This window comes from Perna viridis, chromosome 7, assembly GCF_037379345.1.
Source record: "Perna viridis isolate PV_CMFRI_1.1 ecotype Kerala chromosome 7, ASM3737934v1, whole genome shotgun sequence".
Taxonomy (NCBI): Eukaryota; Metazoa; Mollusca; class Bivalvia; order Mytilida; family Mytilidae; genus Perna; species Perna viridis.
This window is the reverse complement of record NC_142451.1, coordinates 14,228,839-14,249,447: the sequence shown is the minus strand read 5'-3', so window position 1 is coordinate 14,249,447 and position 20,609 is coordinate 14,228,839. Positions and strand designations below refer to the sequence as shown.

At 34.9% G+C, this 20,609-nt stretch overlaps 1 protein-coding gene across 1 annotated transcript in view; it reads right to left on the bottom strand.

The window, feature by feature from the left end:
* LOC148611429 (F-box/LRR-repeat protein 2-like) overlaps positions 1 to 3,051 on the bottom strand; it is a 39,266-nt gene extending 36,215 nt beyond the window's left edge. The window contains exon 1 of the mRNA XM_088592045.1: positions 2,895 to 3,051. Coding sequence (XP_088448171.1) covers positions 2,895 to 2,945 — 51 coding nt within the window. The 5' untranslated portion in view covers positions 2,946 to 3,051. The remainder of the gene's footprint in view (positions 1 to 2,894) is intronic.
* Between the last annotated feature and the right edge of the window lie 17,558 nt (positions 3,052 to 20,609).

Sequence of the window (20,609 nt, the reverse complement as noted above, 5' to 3'; positions counted from 1 at the left end):
TTCATAGGTTACTACTTCATTTAATCATCAATTACATAAAACATGTATGATCACAATGCTGCACCCTTTAGTACACGTACATTACACGGAAGTTAGAAAAAAATTGTTAATACTAAAGAAACTCTATAGTGATTTCCACGCACAAGTACAGTAACATGTACTTTCCCAGTCAACTAATTCAAATGATATATCCTTCAATATTTTTATGGTCAATTTTTTTATTCAATAATTGAAATGTCAATGAACTAAACAAAATTGTGTGGTGAATAGATCCTTTTGTGGTAAGTTGGTGAGCATGCTCAATATACACTTCCACGAGGTAGAGCTTGGGTAGAACAAAAGAATTTTCCTCGTGGAAATGTATATTGAGCATGCTCTACGCGTGCTTATCGACTACCCCAACGTTAGCACAAAAGGGTCAATATAGATGAATATTTTGAATGAACAATGAAGTTAAATACATTGTAAGCATGGACATCATCTGGTCTCCTTTCCAGTGTGGCATTACACTATGATTGGATTAGAAATTGGCTTATGCGATTTTGAGTTTGTAATCTCCAAAGTTCAGTTTGATACATCTGCGTTGTCTCATGATACAGTGCTTGCTTGGAGTGCAAGAGGTTGTAGGTTTGATCCCCAGTTGAATCATACAAAACAAAGCCTTGATAGGCATTGGTAACGACTGCTTCTCTGTTAAGCACGCAGCAAACAGGAGATAGAGGGACAGCTGTTTGGCCTGGCATCTGAATAATGTGTCCAAGTGGGATGACATGCCTACTTCAAACCTGTTTATGCTTCTTGTTGACAATCTGATACACATGCTACAATGTATTTTTACAACAATATTGCATTACTTTTATTTCAGTGTCCAGTGGATCCCAGAGTTTTACAGAGTCCATTCCTAAAATCCTCGAAGTGATTCCTCCCATCTGGGAGTATTTTACTGCCTTTTTGAGAGTATTTCAGAGTCACTCCAAGTATTTTATTACCTTGTGTATTGTAACCATGTTCACCTGTCAGGTGGTACTTCAAAGGATAATCAGGGCAATAAAAAACTCCCAGCTGGGAGTATTTTATTGCCTTTTGGAGGAAGTATGCCAAGATCACTCAATGATTTTTAGGGCATTTTTGGGGAATTTCCTGGAGTCACTCCAAAATGGGAGTTTGAGAATCTATACTCTCTGTATTGAGCTAAAGGAATACTCTACAAGCCAACTAATGGAGCACAGTATTTAAAACTACATATGTTGGGAAGCCACCACTATAATACACTTCTACACTTCTATGTATACCCCAGATACATGTATAAGGAAAAGAGAAAAGAAACAATACATAATCTGGGGTGCATTCCTTTATGTACACCTGAAACATGATTCTGTACCATTTTTATGTTTTTCAGGTGTCTTTTAGCAAATAAGAATCAACATATCAAAACACATACTATATGATACATGCAATTATTTCACATTTAGAAAATATGTTTCTGTTTCCCTCAAAAGAAACAATGTTACCCTGCCCTCTCCCCCCCAAAAAAAAAACAAAACAATTTCTTAGTTTCACCAAAAAGAAACCCACAACATAAGAAGTGTTACTGAGGAATAGAAATATGAAAAATCTTATAAAAGAAATCTATCCCTTGACATTTCTGAATACCAAAACACTTAACTTACATAACAAAATATTTTCACACAATATGTTAAAAGCATCTAAATATCAAATCACAATAAGTCAAAATGTACATGCATTTCTGTTACATCACTGAAGACATACATGTATATATGCAGATGAGTGTGGGTGCATGGACTTAATATAACACTCCCTGGGTTAAAAATGTGTAACCCATACCCATACCAACTTTTCCGGTACACAAATAATGTTCTGCTAAAATATTCATTATTACATAATATTAAGAACTAAAAATTGCAGGAGACGTGCAAAAGTTTGTTTCAATTTATTTCAAGTAAAGAAAATGATGTATATTTTCTAAAATTTCTTGTTTGATCAGTTTTCTGATTTCAAAAGGTCTAAAATGTGTAACTGGAAGTTATCGATTAAACTTAAAATTGACTGTTCCTCACTTTCTTGGCCCAATTTATGTTTTTTCCATACCAGTAAAGAATGGAGACAAATTTATCCAGGATGATTATTAATATCATGATGTTCTAATGTCAAACATCATTAAAATTGTACAAGTAACAAAAATACTGATCTTTAATCTTGGGTTACACTTTTTACACCTTTTAAAAGCAAGAAATAAAATAAAAATAATTTTTTCCCAAATCATTAATTCTAACCTAGCCACCATGTCATTTTGTAAATGTGTACAAACTTTCAGCTGAAAATATCAAGTAATAATGAAGAAATTGGCAAATAGTATTTGGTTACCGGGAAAAGTTGGTATGGGTACATGTACATGTATTACACATTTTAGATCTTATCCACTCCCTAGTGGACGAAAATAATATTCAATGGTGAATAAAAAAACATATACCAATATATCATACATATACATTTTCATTAGTTAGTTCTCCAATTAAGTGAAAAATATTGATACTAAGATTTGTGTTAACTAACATGTGGAGACTTCCTTTGTCTGTCAACATTCCTTTGTTTGCAACAGGCCAGTTTGTTTATTGACATCACGTTTTCAACATCACAAATCAACCGGAAGAAACCACTTAACAAAGAATTCCAACCTCCTCAACAGAATGTTTTTTGTTAAAAAGTCTCCCACTTTAATAAAACTCATTCCATTGTATAGAAACATTTCCTAGATTTCATGTTCATGGAAACTTGATATTTTTGTTGCTACCGATCAGCTGATAGTGGACGACGGTGATGGATATTTTTTTGTTTATCTCAGAGAATTTTTTACATGCAGAATTGATACCAACCTCAGATCGACTTTTTACATGATGATGATTGAAGCTATTATGGTTATTCATCACGCCAAACCATTAATGATGGTTTTTGCAGTGAAATTTCATCGAGAGAGTAGAAGATCGAACAAAAGAGAAATAATAACAAATCATCTTCCGACGACGGATAAAAGCCCATTTCTGATTGGTCGACTGAAATGACGCAATTGGTGTCACCACAACAGGTGCCCGTTGCAGACGATGTTATGGTTCCCATCTGGACTTCATTGGTTTTTATTTTCATATTTCAAAAATATAATTCATTCTTTTGTACACAGTGAAGTTGATTACGGAATGTTAAAAATTTTACAGAAACACACAAATAGACATTTGTTGACATTCATTCTAACCAATCATTTAAAACCTAACATTTTTCAGAGAAAGAAATCTGGGGCTCAATGCAGGTTTTAATCTATCAATATGGCAAAATAAATAGGGGAATGTACATTATTCCGAAGCTTTTATATACATTTGATTCATATTCCCTGGTTAACGGTAGTATAAAATTGATATTTGATTTTTAAAAAATCCTGTTTGCCGAGGTCCAAGAGAAATATTTAATACAAAAATAATCAAGGGGAAGCAATATTCAGGTGGAAATCAAAAGAATATATTCCAAGGATAAAACCGATACACACAACAAAGAACATGAAATAACCAAAATAACACGTACAAAGGAAAAAGAAAATAATAAGGAAAAATGAAAGAGTAAGCAAGGGAACCAAGGTTATAGCGGTAATCAAAAGAATGTAATCTAGGGACAAAGACCAGACATGGAAAACAGACATACACAACAAAGAATATAAAGTAACTAAAATCATACATACAAAGTAACAAAAGCAAATGAGCAACTCGGACTCTACTAAAAACTGGGAGCATGGACCAGGTGCACAGGTAGGGTAAGCGTCATCTGTGTTTCTAGAAACATCCGCCGAGTTGCTCATAAAAAGTAAAGTCCGGGGTAGACAAACGGGGAAAGGAAAACTATGACCCGTTGAATAAATCAGTTTTCATGTTGCAGATGGATACACCATAACGATCCACGAGTTCATGATGACGACCATAAAACTTCTGTAGTAATGACTTCAACCTTGTAGCAATATAGCCCTGTTCCAGAAGCATAATGTTAGAAGTCTAGCGCGGTACAAACAGTCTGCGTAGTAACAGCAAGCCCTGGTGACACACTATAATTTTCTTGTTTCCTGTGGGGGAATAGCTAGTAGAGTACAGACGGACAGACAGACAGACAGGCGCTAGTAATGACTGTATAGATTCAGGGCACTGTTTGTTACTACGTAACTGACTCGGGGTCTTCTGACAGGCAAGATATGTAAATTGCCTATTGTTCAGATTATCTACCACTGGATTAAGCGTCCGGCTTGACACAATAGAGCTGATTTCAATTGCGCAATCAAGTAATTAAGCCTACACCTATCTCATAAACTGGGCCCAAAGCCTGGTTAATTTTAGATAATTAATCTTCAGAACAAACAAGAAACCCTTTTCCACTTAATTTCATTGAAAAGAGCTTTTTGCCATCTGTGGGAATATAAAACTAAAACTTTATGTGTTATCAAAATAACTCAATGTTCAAATACCTAGAATTAAACTCTAAATATTCCAAATTTGAAACTTTAGAAATTAAACATGAAAAATTGACACACTACAAATTTCTTGTTTCCTGTGGGGGAATAGCTAGTAAAGTACAGACGGACAGACAGACAGACAGGCGCTAGTAATGACTGTATAGATTCAGGGCACTGTTTGTTACTACGTAACTGACTCGGGGTCTTCTGACAGGCCTGGAAAACAGTGAATTATTTTGAACTTCTTTATTTGCTGGCAAACTCTAAAGTGACCTCGATATCCTTCTACCTTGGAAAATATTTGACTGAGGAACAAGAGTACGAATAGCCTTAATTGTTTCTTTCAAATCATGAATCATAGATGTATGTAAATGTCTAATAAACGGTACCATGCTGTTGAACTGTGAGCAATTTGTTTGTGTGGCATTGCAGAACTCTGTTTATGATAATGGCAAGTCTCTGGGTAAAGGAATCATAAAAGTGTGCAGCCATGTCTCTTGTGCGATGAAAAGCTTCGACTCTGGGCGAAACACTACTCCGTAATTCAATCTCTGAATCACATCTTGTGATGATGGGACAGCACTTGCGGTGTCACAACTTATGATGACAAAGGGAACTAGAAGGAGACAGCTCCAAAAACTCAAGTAAGGGCCTACAATGATACCAAAAGAGAAAATTAGATATGCCAATTACTTCAAATGACTGCAGCCAACGTCTCAGCATACAATCTAGCACTATGAAACAAGCAGTTAGAAACCACAAGGACTTTCAAAAGCATCTCCAATTTTCTGGGATTGAATCATCAATTTACCCTTAGTCATAGACAATTAACCTATATTTGAAGCAAATGTCTCAAAGCGCAATTCTTCTTAGCACCATTACCAACGGGCATTGTTGTCTAAGTTGTACAAGTGAGTCCATACGCTATAAATGTTCGAACATGAAATATGGCTACAACGTTGCTAGTTGCACTCAGATTTGTGGTGTCAAGTACCACACTCTAAACACATAAATCAATAGGTGGTGTCACAATACCACTCTCTTAACACCCAATAAACATGTGGTGTAGCAATACCACAATGAAAATGAAATGAATTAATAACTCTTTATCAGCTCACTCAGGTTAATAGAGCCCAAGAGAAACATAAAAACACTTACTAAATATGGTTAGAACGAGACTGCACACTTTAATTTAAGAGGAACTAGAGATTGCCAAAACTGTGAAAACTAAGATACCTCTATCGAAAATGACTTTTCCTACGTTTTCCCTTTTTGTCCACTTTGAGTTAATGACAGCTAGTAGACCCTCATCAAAAGATTCATCTGGCTCCCATGAGCATGAGCCATCTTCCCAATTGACTAATATTTCTCTACGACCAGCCTTAAATCTACCCCTAACAAGCTTCTTAATGCGATACTTCACAGTTGGGTCAACAGGAGTTTGAGATCTTGGGAGGTTTTGTGGAAGAGGGGCAGGTTCAATATCATGATCACTCAAAGATTCAATGTCTGACTCAGGGTCATTATCAATCTGTGGAGGGTTGTTCAACGACAAGTTTCTCCTAATTGGATCAGGGTGCATGTAAAGTTGTAAGTTTGTTGCATTGATAAGGGACGCCTGACGCTTTTGATCCGACTCTCTCCGAATACCATATGTGAAATTTGGTCCAATTTCCTCAATGCGATAAGGACCATTAGCCTTGTCACAGAGTTTTCTAGCTTGACCTTTGGGAAACTTGTGGTTTTTCAACAATACAAGATCTCCTATAGCAAAGCGTTGAGTTCTTGCATTTCTATCATGCCTGACTTTGTTCTTTTCCTTTTGTGCACTTTCATTCTGAGAAGCAATTGTATGGGCTATCTTTAGATTAGAAAGGAACTGCTTGATGTACTCTAGTGATTCTGGGGGTAAAGAGTCCTTTGGTTGCAACGCTATATCAAATGGAATTTTCATTTCTTCTCCAAAAACCATATAATACGGTGAAAACCCTGTAGAAGATGAAACAGACCTACGAAAAGCCATCATGATTCCAGGAATAAGAGAGGGCCATATGTCATGACTGTTGTTACAGTAAGTGCGAAGAGACTGAGCCAAGGTGTGATTTTGGCGCTCGACGGTTCCATTGGTGTTAGGATGGTATGAGGTGCTGTGATGCTGTGTGATTTGAAAGATTTCACACATAGCCTTGACAATCTTAGACATGAAAGGTTGACCACGATCACTAAAGAGAACTCTTGGACTCCCATACCTTGTAATGACACCACTATAGAGGTTCTCGGCAATTTCTTTTGCACTTTGAGTGCGCATAGGAAAAGCTTCACAGAATCTACTAAATGCATCTACTATCAGCAGAATGTACTCATAACCCTCCTTTGTTTTTGTAAGTGGACCAAGAACATCAATGTGCCATCTCTCGAATCGACCAACCTGAGGCATTTGAGTCAAAGGGGGCTTATTAGGGTGACAATTTTGTTTGGCCTTTTGACACCTTTCACAGGATTTTACATAATCAGTAACATCCTGATACATGCCTTTCCACCAATATTTTTGAGTTAAAGAATTACTGACCTTATCGATACCGAAATGTCCACCTGCTGCCAAAGAATCATGATATGACTTGAGAGCATCTAATCTTAAACATTTTGGAAGTGCGATTTGTCTGAGTTGTCGCATTTCCTCCTCCTGACCTTTGCATCTCTTTTGATACATATGGTAAAGCACTTTATCAACTAGTTGGAAATGTTTGCTCTCAGAAACAACCTTGTCTCTTAACTTAGCATCGTCAGGAAGTTCATCTAACTCAAGATATTTATAGACACAAGAAAATTCTGGACAGTCCTTTTGCAACTGGAGGAGATCTGGTTTATCAACAGGGTTTTCAGCGAGGGCTGTATCAATAGCAGATACAGCTGGGTGCTCAAAACTAGGGTGGAAATGATCAAAATTGTAAAAGAAGGTAACAGCTGTACCCATATTATCAGTATTATCTTCGCTATAAGAAGTGGAAGCTTGGATATCAGAAGAACCTTGACTTGGGGCTGAAATAGAATCAATCTTTTCTGTTATTAAAGGATTAGGGAGGCGACTCAAACAATCAGCCACAACATTGCTTTTACCTGACCTATGTATAATATCGAACTGAAGCTCCTGTAATTTTAGCATCCACCTGGCCAAACGACCTGTGTGTTTGGCTGTCTTCAACCAAATGAGAGCCCGATGATCAGTTATTACAGTGAAATGGTTATGTGAGAGGTAAGGTCGAAAAGCTTCAACACCTTTAAGAATAGCTAAGAGTTCCTTCTCTGAGGTTGTGTAATTTCTCTCCTCTTTGGTCAAGGTTTTGTTCCCATAAGCAATAACATACTCCTTTTTCTCATCATCTAATTGACCAAGAACAAAGCCAACTGCAACATCTGAACTATCACATGTAAGAATGAAAGGTCTCTCAAGATTTGGGTAACCAAGAACAGGGGCAGTGACTAAAGAATGCTTGAGAGTTTCAAAAGCCGTCTGACACTTAGGTGTCCACTTGAGCCTAACTGGCTGATCTTTGTGAAGAAGAGCATTCATGGGAGCGACTATTTTGCTGTAGTCCTTGATAAACCTTCGATAGAAATTTGCCATACCAAGTACTGAACGCAACTGTTTTTGAGTTTTTGGAACTGGGACATTGTTGATTGCCTCTGTTTTCTCAGGATCGACCTTGGCACCTTCGCGAGATATGACGTAACCTAGAAATTTTAATTCCTGCACTGCAAAGTGACATTTCTTTGAGTGAAGTTTTAAATTAGCCTCACGTAACCTGTCAAAAACCTGGGACAAATGACTGAGATGTTCTTCAAATGTACGAGAGAAAACCAAAATATCATCCACATACACCAAGAGAAATTTCCAATTTAGGCCTCTAAGAACATGGGACATCATTGCCTGGAAAGTGATAGGACTGTTCATCAGACCAAATGGCATTCTTGTGAATTGGTAGATTCCTGACTGAGTGATAAAAGAACTTTTATGCTTGCTTTCGTCAGACAATGGTACCTGATGGAAGCCAGATTTTAAATCAACACAAGAAAAATATTGAGCCTTTGCCTCCCCAATGGCATCAAAAACACTGTCAAGATGAGGTAGAGGAAAAGATTGGGGAACAGTGACAGCATTTAATTTTCGGTAGTCAATTGCCATCCTCATTTCACCAGACTTTTTGAAGCACATGACTACTGGTGACGCCCAATTAGAAGTAGAGGGTTCAACAATACCAAGCTTTTGAAACTCTGCAATTTGGCGATCTTGTTTTTTTTTCCGCCCTAACTTTGGGTGCTTGCCTATAAGGAGCAGATCTGATTGGTTTTGCACCTGGGATAGTTTCAATGTGGTGTTGATAGAAGGGAGTGCAACCAAGTTGATCCATTGATGTTGCAAAGACAGATTTGTTCCTTTGTAAGAAGGCCAAAAGTTTCTGTTTTTCCTCAGGCGACAAACAAGAGTTTTTAAAATCAAAGGACAAGTCACTAGAAGAAGCCGAAGGTGAAGAACTGGAATGATTTTGAGTCTTTGAAGAACTAGGACCTGTGTCATCTAGAGAGTAGATTTGTTCAGTTTGAACCGATGAGATCTTAGCAACTACTTTGTGAGCCCTAATTTTGACATCAGAATTTGTTGGATTGAGAACTCGTATCACAGCCTTTCCTTTGTGAACCTTAACAAGACACTTAGCTATAACCAAACCTTCAGGTAGTTGACATTTAGCCTCAATTGGTTCCAAGAGAATTGTACTATTGTCAGCTTGTTTCGAAACAGAGACAGTAATGAGGGTTTCAGAATTAGATGGAATATTCACTGCCTTTTTAGTGCGTGCAAGACCTGTCTTCAATGTAATGGACCCTATGACTACCTGAGAATTCGACTTTAACTCCAGAGTACACTCAGAAAAGTTGAGAAAAGCATGATGCTTTTTCATGAAATCAACACCCAATATAAGAGTATGATGAAGCCTATCTAAAACATGAAAAGTTTGAGTAAAAATGTGGTCCCCTATAGAAATATCAATATCAATTTTGCCTAAAACCTGCACCTGTTGTCCATTAGCAGCTAAAACTTGCTTGATGTGACTATCATTCAATGCTTTAACTCGATAAGGAGTATGTGCCAAAAACTCCCTACTGATAACTGAAATATTAGCTCCTGTATCAATAAGAGCCTTGGTGTGAGTTTTTCCTATGAAAACTTTTGTCGTACACTTATCCGAATCTAAAGATGTGACGGGAAAAATTTGCTCTTGTTTAGAGTAAGATTTTGACAGATAGTTTCTGAGATAGGGGTTAGAATTATGTTTGTGCCCACCTCTAGACTGTTGCCCAAAGGCAGGCCCGAATTCCTAGCGTCCTGACCTTTGTGACATATCTTGACTTCGCTTAATGCAGACCCTCATGTAATAACCAGGCTTATGGCAATAGTGGCATATCATATTATTGGCGGGGCATAGTGACCTTAATCTGCAGGACTTACCACAACCCTGGCATCCCCTGGTTCTCTCAAACGATCTTGGCACTTGCTGGTGAATTCTAGGCTGTTGTTGCTGCTGCTGCTGCTTCTGGCTGCGAGGCATCTGAAATGACTGTTCATGAACATAATTAGTTTTAAAATTATGTCTGGGTTGGTTTTCTATATTTGATGTTGAAATGGCTGCTATAGATTGCATACAACTTTCAAGTTTGTCAGCGAATGTTTTTTCCATTGATTGAATAGCACTCATAAAAATGTTTTCCTTCGAATCTGGAGCATTTTCTCCCATTTTGATTGTTAACTCTGCTCTTTTTGCCCTTTCGATAAGATCTGCCACTGAGGTTGGATTTTGAGGCATAACAATGTTTCTGATTGACTCTTTTATACCTCTGTATAATAATTTAATGAGAAACTTTTCATTGCAACTATCATTTTTGTTGTATTTTAATGCTCGGTGAATAAATTCATCAACAGGTTCACTTCGCTCTCGTTTAAGATCGGTTAAACAAATATCATCGTCTTCATCAGTTTTGAAACGGTTAATGAATGAAGTATTAAGTAGTTGTAAGGATTTTCTTACAGTAGAACTGGTCATATAATACCATTGTTTGGCAATGCCATCTAAATAGAAAGGTAGAACATTGACACCTTCGGCTGGCAAGATTCTTTGAAGTGTTAAGAAAGTCATAAACATAGACCACCATTGGGTGGCGTCACCTGACCCATTGAATCTTTCCAGGGATACTTGTACCTTTGGAGATCGTATTGGAGTTTCTGATGTCACTGGTGATATAGTCTCTGTGCCTGTTGATTGTAGAACTGGTCTGGTCTGGACTGGAAGGTCCACAAGGATGCCAGTCTCAACACCCCCTTCTGCCCCTTGGGTTGTTTGGTTTACATGCTCTGTTGGTGGTATCGTCTCCTTCTCCTGGGAGGTGGATGTTCCTTGGGTAGAATTGTTGGGTCTCATCCTCAACCAATAACCACTTGACATCAATGATGAATCTGTCTGTCCTCTGGATCTTTTGGTTCGTCCACCAATTGACACACTACAAATTTCTTGTTTCCCGTGGGGGAATAGCTAGTAGAGTACAGACGGACAGACAGACAGACAGGCGCTGGTAATGACTGTATAGATTCAGGGCACTGTTTGTTACTACGTTACTGACTCGGGGTCTTCTGACAGGCAAGATATGTAAATTGCCTATTGTTCAGATTATCTACCACTGGATTAAGCGTCCGGCTTGACACAATAGAGCTGATTTCAATTGCGCAATCAAGTAATTAAGCCTACACCTATCTCATAAACTGGGCCCAAAGCCTGGTTAATTTTAGATAATTAATCTTCAGAACAAACAAGAAACCCTTTTCCACTTAATTTCATTGAAGAGAGCTTTTTGCCATCTGTGGGAATATAAAACTAAAACTTTATGTGTTATCAAAATAACTCAATGTTCAAATACCTAGAATTAAACTCTAAATATTCCAAATTTGAAAATTTAGAAATTTAATATGAAATTTCAACATTAAAATTGACTTTATCAATTTTAATCAAAATGAACTATATGACACTGGCATAAGGTATGAGATGTGATATGAAAACTTCATATCCGGGGGTGAATAGATGTTGCCACAGCAACCAACAAACGAAAGAAACAAAAACAAAAACATAAAAACATAAAAACAAAACCATAAAAAAAAAAACAAAAACAAAACAAAGGGAGAAAAATTATGTTCCACCCATTGCGTGATTCTTACAATTAAAGAGTGGTTGTTTAATATTAATATTACTACATTGAAAACGTTGATACCACTTGCATCATCTGTCAGGTTAAGAAATAGGTTTTTAACACATTGTTAATATCCATTGGTCTCCTCTTTTATCGCGGGCTTTTTATCTTTTTTCCGAAGTTTGAGCAGACTAACAATTGTGCGCATATTTTTCAACAAAGGTCGGCATTCCAATGGGAACAAATTGTGCTCCTTTACTTGCTGACCTTTTCCTTCACTCTTATGAGGCTGACTTTATAGCTGATCTGATCCGAAAGAAAGAATTTCGTTTAGCTAGATCCTTTAATCTCAGTTTCCGCTATATAAATGACGTATTATCTTTAAACAATCCTAATTTCGGGGATTTGATGGATCATTATGGTGTAACCATCTGTACCATGAGAACCGATTTGTCAACGTGTCATAGTTTTCCTTTCCTCTTTCGTCTATCTCGGGCTTGACTTTTTATGAGAAGATCAATGGGCGTTTCTTGAAAAGCAGAGGACGCTTACGATTCTTCCGGTGCATCTGGTCCATGCTCCCAGTCTTTAGTTGAGTCCGAATTGCTCATTCACTTTTGTTGCTTTGTACGTATTATTTTTGTTATTTAATGATCTTTGTTGTTCCATGTCTGATCTTTGTCCCTGGATTACATTCATTTGGTTTCCGCTAGAATCTTGGTTCCATTGATTAATCTTATACACGTGCATTTTGCTTGATTCTTTGAGAGTCTGAGAAGTACTGAAACCGTGCCATACTTAGTTTGTTTTGCTTTAAATGTGATACTTGCTCATTATATTAAATCAATAGGACTTCAATATTTTGAATTTGCCTTTCCACGGAACAATGATAGAAATAAAAAGCGGATGACCAAAAACACGGAGGAATACATATACACTGGTAGTTTTCTACCAACTGCTCTATGTATTCACTTTGTGAATGATGCTGTAAAACGCGGAGAAGTTCGAAAAAACTAGAGATTGCATGCGAAATCACAGTGACTTTACTAAATTCTTTATGTTATAAATTTAGATGTGCCCAATGACTTAATTTTGGCAATTCGTCAGAAACACTGTAAGGTCAAAGTTTGCAAAGCAGAATGCTAATCTCTGGGTTGAACACTGAAAGATGGGTAGTGTCAATTCAAATTAATTAAAAATAAGCCTATTAATTGTTCCATTCAGTCACTAAATGTGCCTTACTGCAGTGACTGAATGGAACAAATGATAGGTTTAATTTCAATTAGATTGGTGCCATTCATGTGAAAATCCAGCATGTGTCAAGGTAACGTCCTTTTGTGCCTATTACATATTCTTAAAGGTATCATTAGCGCCATAAACTTGTTCTAATTTTTTGAATTGTGCCGGAATTGGGAACTCACTTGCTCCAGTCAACATGTACAGGTATTATTCATAATATTATATACAATGAATGTATGAAACATGCATGATAAGCAGAAGTAAAAACACTGCTGCAGTCGTTAGCAAGCATAACTCGATTACTCTTTGACTGTATTGTTTCAATTAGTCCGTATATAATTCTACTTTTCACTTTTTATGTGTATTGACTTTTAAATCAGATATGAAAATGATTTGAATATTTTTTTGTAGCCTTTTTAAAAGAATTAATCAAAACAACTTATTCCACTAGTCTCTCTCTCTCTCTCTCTCTCTCTCTCTCTCTCTCTCTCTCTCTCTCTCTCTCTCTCATGGGAGTTACCCTCCCAGTCAAATATGTTTAAATTTATCAAAAATATTATGCGATTTGTCTTTATAAAGAGCTATTATATAGTAAAAAAAATATGTACTGAAACCGAGTATGTAGAAAATTTTCAACCGGGGAAGGCCAGGGGATTCGGTAGACCTCCGAGTATATTACACTATATTTATTTTTTCTCGAACGAATGTGTATTCCCACATATTGTACTATTTCAATCATTTTCTTTTTTTGTAGTGTAGACCGCCGGGAATTTACCATTAAACGACACCTCGATCGCGTGACTGGTGTTCATTAAACTTTTTCCGACGCAGTCGGAATAGCTTCGCTTTTTTTCCCCTTTGACCTTTGGGACGCTCTTCTATAGAAACGCAAGTCACCTGATCGCAGTTCTTGTTCCCGATTGTCCAAATACTGATACCTTAGTGACGTTCGAAAAATCTGTATCGAAAATTTGGAATTGCGTTCGAAAAAAAACTTTATCGGAATCTTAAAAATTGCTTGCCATGTGTTACTTTCTTGAAAGAAATGTAGAAACTTAGAAGTAAAAAAGAACAAAATTTTACTGCGTCGGCTATCTTTTTTTTAAAGATAGTACTTGTTTTCTCTTATTTACAGAGGTCGTCATTTGCATAAAGTGATCAACAGTTGGTTGAGATATTTTGTCTTTATTCATATAAAAATAATCTTATCTAAACTTTTTTTACAATGAAATCTTTATACATCAATATGTTTTGTTTTTTTTTATTTTAGTAATTCTGGGTGATCAAACAAAAACATCTAATTTGATACCCCACTTCACGATCCATTTTGATTCGGGTGAAAATCAAAAATAGGTCGTGCACAATCAATGGGAAAATGAAATAAAGATTCTGTGAAAGTTTCATTCAATTCCATTCAGTGGTATAGGAGGAGTAACGGACCCGATAAGAGATACGCCCCGTCCCCATATTCACAATTGACAAAGATATGATTCTGATAAAAATCTAAAATAGGAGGTGCACAATGGGAACATGTAATAAAGAATCTGTGAAATCTTCATTCAAATTCAGTCAGTGGTATGGAATGAGTAACGAATAAGAGATGCTACCTTGTTTAACGGAAAGAAGAGAACCCCCATCAATATATAAGGGTATAACTAGCTATAGTATTTTGATCACTGTCTATGTCGCGGCTTGCAAATTAAGGAATAAAGCATTGAACCAGTAATTTTGACAAGATCTGCTAATATATTACACAACCGGCGTTACTTTATCGTCAATTTTGCGTTATTTTTATCATCATTTCCATCTACGGACATCTATCTGTCTTTGGAAAAGGGTATTATATCTGTCACGCCATGCACACATTTATGGGTAAAGGGGCATGTTTCAAGGATTGTTCAGTTTGTAAATTTGATTTTGTTTTTCTATGGTCTGTATTTCGAACTTGAAAACTTTGGGGTTTTCGGTTTGCCGTGGGTTTGTTCTCTTTTGTTTCTTGACTTTGTGCAATCAATTCATGGTGTTATCACTATATGAAATTCTGATCAATAATCTTTATGCAGCAAGGCAACATAGGCAAAGCTCTTGTTTATGTAGTTGATTAAAGTGAACGACGTTGTATCATACCTAAAATTTAAACGTGTATTAACTTGTATGTATATGTCTTGGATACACGAACAATTTGTCTTGATTGCCCCGCATATACATGTACATGTTGTATGATACAATGACTTTGATACAAAAAAATAGGGCATAGAGGAAATTAAGCGATGTGCGTGTCATACATGTATAACACTCAGTCTAATTAGAATTAGTTCTTTGATTACTTTTAAACATGTTACTAATCAAATGTGTTCGTTTTCACGTTCACTCCCGGTATTACCTATCGTCAATAAAATAGATATGTGTTTGATACTTTTTATGAATGTTTATCAACTAATAAGTTAATTACAGTTTGGTTTCAGACCGAAGCCAGTATAATTGTGTCACGTGTACCAAGCGTTTACGTTAAATGTTTCTTATTTCTATATTTCTCATTGGGTTCTTTTACGGGGCGCCGAATGGGATTTGATCTTTTTGTAATTAAAATCAATTTTGTGTACACAAAACTGAATTTCGTAATAACAAAATTATTTTTGTCGTGCAAAACTATGTTACACAGACTTGTTTATGATCACTTCATTTTGTAATAACAAAACTCATTTTTTAAACAAAATATCAATTCTGTGTCACGAAAGTCAATTATGTGGCACAGAATTCAAATTTGTGTCACAAAAATCAATTTTGTGAAACAATAGTTTATTTTGCGTCACAAAAGTCAATTTTATATGCAAATTAGTTTACAGAAACCCTTGGTTATGCAAACGAATTCTCTCTCATTACGATTTTTAGAAGAAGGCCTCTCATTGGATATAGTTACCGCTGGTCTCGCAGGTTTCCGATTACTTCGAGCAAGGGAATATCATATGGTTGATGCGCTATTCGGCAAAAGTAATACTTTATTATATATTACTTATTTTTGTGAATAGCTCATCACCCATATGATATGTCCTTGCTCGAAGTAATCGAAAACTGCGTCTGCGAGACCCGCGGTTACTATATCCAATGACGAACCTTCTATACAAAATCGTGATGAGATTTTTCATTTGCATATCCAAAGGATTCTGAAAACTAATTTGCATACAAAATTGACTTTAATTTTGTAACACAGAATTGAATTTTCCGACACAAATTGAAAATTTGTAGTATGTTATAAATTTTGTTAATCTGAATTCATTTTTGTTTAACAAAATTCACTTTTGTCTGTACAAAACCACAAGTGTCCCATTCGGCGCCCCGTATCTTTTAGGGATCTTTATTCACTCTTAAGTTAAAACTATCATTGACGCCAGAACAGTAAAACAATTATATCAAACACAATGATATATTTATTCTCTATACTCAAAATTAGTCTAACTAAGTCAAAATAAACTCAAACCCTTAATAGAAACTTCTCACTGAGTATGCTCAGTGAGTTCCTCAATAGAACATTTATTGAAACAAAATGAGCAAAGTATTCTATTTTTACTTAATCCTTCTAAAACACAATTAACTTAATGGTATCAAGACGATGTCTATCTCTTACCGCGAGACTCTCGCCAAAAGATTACTTAATACTTAATGCTACTTCTCTTTAGAAGTATCCTTTATATACATTGTAACACAATAAACTTTATATTGCAATTTAGACGATGTCGATCGCTATGCGAGACTTCAGTCTAAGCTCTGTGACCACCAGATCAAAAAGAGAACGAATTATTACTAAGGGTGTTTTTACCTAAGGTGTATGTTTATTTAGAATTGTCGAAAAGTTTATGCTGAGCTAAAAAGTGTATGTAAATGTAGACTGCCTGATTTTACCGTGCTAGCACATGACGTTAGTACGCAGTTTTACTGACGGCACACGAGACCGTTCCAGCCCATGCCTCTGGTGAATGGGTTGACCAAATTTTTTTTAATAAGTTTGGAAACTGGATTTATTATCATTGATTAGATTGGTCAACTTTTAGAATTTAACAAGTGTAAATGTAAATCCAAAATTTACACGTGGGCTTAAGAACAGCCAAAAGTTTAGCCAAAGAAACAAATAAAAAATGTATTTATAAGCCAAAGTAGTAAGATAAGATAGTAAAATAAGGAAAAAAGTAAATAAAAAAAATAAAATGTTTTATTTTTATTATTTGGGACTTTAGCTTTATGACTAGGTATAAACCGGAGTTTTTTTTTAAAGAAGAACGCACGCGACATTATACTACACACAACTGGAGCTATCGGCGCGGTAGATATGTTTCATAAGCATATGTGTACATGATTAACAAAAGTAAAATACTAATAATAATAATAATAACAATAACAATGAATAATCGTAAAAAATAAATAAATATAATGAGCGACAATGTGTATAAATATATTGCATTGTGGAACCACATATCAGGTGATTAATTTTATTTTAATTCAATTATATATTATTTTCTCTTTTATTGAAAAATGAAAGATGATGTTATTAAGATAAATGGTACTGTATGAATATGTTGGTTATGGTTTTATTGCGTTAGATATTGACCCTACATATTTATAAGTGTGTCGCACGACCACCTGAAACTGCTCGGCTAAAATCAGTGCAGCTACACTTGATGTATAGAGTGTGGATTATCCAACTTGAAATGAAGAAAAAAAAACATATATATATATATATATAAGTCTAAAGGAAACTGTCACAACCAGCAAACTTAATGGGTATCGGAGCGTCCAGTCATGACGATGCAGCACAAACAAAAATAATTATACAAGTCTGAAGGATTGTACAACGATACAGATTAAGATGTTAACACACTATAATAAAGTGTATAGTATACATATATATATATAGATATATATATATATAACACACTATAATAAAGTGTATAGTATACATATATATATATATATATATATATATATATATATATATATATATATATATATATATATATATATAAGCCTAAAGGATTATACAACGATTGCAACGGCTTTTATATGCCCAGGTCACATGATTTAACATAAACTTAAAATGATTGGCGTTTGTGAAACTGGTTTGACATTTGTCTGACAGAGAGCATTGTGTTGGTTGGAATGGTGTTTTATCAGAGCAAAGAAGTATTACTATAGGTGTTCCTTAAGGATCTATCCTTGGACCCTTTTTTTGTTTATATTATTTGTCAATGACTATTCAGATTGTTTAGTTTATTCACATGCAACTATTTATGCTTGTTGTCACTAAGGAGAAACTATATAAATGTAGAAAAATATCTGTTAACATAGATGATATTGTACTAGAAATTGTTGAAAATTCTAACTTTTAGATGTTTACAATGATTTTAATTTATCTTGCTGTTACCAAAATGATATTTTAACTTATAAAATTTCAAAGAAAATTTGTGTGTTGTAGCATCTTAAATGTTTTATGTCTACTGAAGCTCTACTTAAAGTATACAACAATGCTATTCCCCCACATTTTAATTATTGTTGTACTGTATGATCCAATTCATAAAGTAAAAACAATGTAAATACTAATAGTTATTTTTTAAAGTTACTGAAAAGGGTTGCACATATCTTTCTAAATGTGCAAAATGTTATGACACCATCACATATATTATTTGACAAATTGAGAAGGCTACCAATGACTGATTATTTTATATATAGAAAAGCTATACTAGTGTACAAGTCTTTGAATCAATTAACACCTGTGTACTTTATGTTTTTAAGTACCAGTCCACATCAAATTCAGACACTACCAATGGTAAAGTGATCCATGGTGTAGAAAAAAAAACACCAAACAATGCTTTTTAGTCTACATATGCTACACATTCACGTAGCGATAATCATTTCTGCATTCAGATCTGCACTTTTTAGAATATCATACATTTATCTCCCACAAAAATCAACCAAATCAAGAACAATAACTCTTACAAAGTTCCAATATCATACACAATCTATATAATTTTTATCTCAAAAGTGCAATAACCAAAGGAAAAACTAAGACTGGTTATGTGGTCTATAGCTATTTCTGAACAAGAAATAAAAGTTAATTTGGTGGGTTTTTGACATGCATGAATCACCTTGTCTGTTTTTTTAAAGACTGATACTTAATACTATAGAAAATTATTTTAGAAATGTAACTAATTTTAATATATTATTAAGTGTAGTTATTTTTTTGTTGTTATTTTATTGTGTTACTTTTAATCACATTAATTGCATTTTATTCTTTGTGTTATATACTACGTACATATATACAAGACCATATTGTAAACTAGTCTATAAGGACTAAATATGCTATTCTATTTAAATAAAAGAGATTATTATTTTTTTTTATATTGACATATTTCAATTATCTCACTGTGCACTGCAGATGTTTTGATTTTTTTACCACATGGGTAACTCTTTGGACTATTGAAAATGAAAATCAGTAGTCTTTGGCAATGCACACCTCCATTATGTGTATAAACATCTTACCAGAGACCTATAATTAAATTAATTACAAGTCTATGATCTGACAAAATTGACAAAAAAAAAATATAGGAAGTAGCCAGACAAATACACAAATAGAATTTTCAAACTATCTCTAATTTCGATAATATATAATATTTAAATTTTATGATTTTATATTGATGATATTTATTTTTACATTTTATAACATTGTTTTTATGATGGTAATATTCAAATTTTATGATTCTATTCATGACATGGCAATAACAAAAATCCCATATTATGTCCATTTCCTTTCTATAGTGTTCAAAGTCCTAAATTCTACTGAACAAAAAAATCTGAAAAAAACAAAAAAAGAGGTTCTGCATTACTGTCTTAGGAGTCACATAATCACTATATTATGCCAATGAAGTTACACAATCATTAGACTGGGCCGGATCCAGACACTTTGAAAAGGAGGGGTGCCAACTGAGGTTCCTCTGAAAAAAGGGGGTGCTAGGACATTATTTGCCATTTTTTGTCAATTTTACACATGAAAATGACAAATTTTCATATAAAAGAGGGGATACCAACTCCTGCACCCCATCTGCTTCCGCCACTGATCAGATATTTGCTACTATCATCTCATTGTTACAAATTTTTTGCCAATATAATCACACAATCATTATTTGCTGTGGTAATCAGAAATTGGATTTTTGTTCACAATAATCAAATAATCATTAAATATTTGGTATAGTAATCAAATGATTACTTAAAAATCAACCGAGTAATAAAATTATCAAAAACCTTATAATAAGGCTCAAGAAGGAAATGGTCATCTTTAAACGGAAACAAACTTTGTATCAAAGTATTACTAAAATCTCTTTTTGAATTGTCCTATGGGATGTGGACTGACCAATGAACACAAACAGGGAACAGTACATGCCAAGGGGAGGGCTCCTGGGGTTGAATTCTCCCTTTTTGTTGAAAAATTTGGTTAATTTTGTACCAATTTTTGGTAAAATTAACAATTTATAACCCCTTACATTTACTTCCTGGACTGGAATGAAATATTTTGGTCTGCCCCAGATGTGGTAGTATATACATCCATCAAAAGATGGCTGCATAATAATTGTTATAAAATGACATT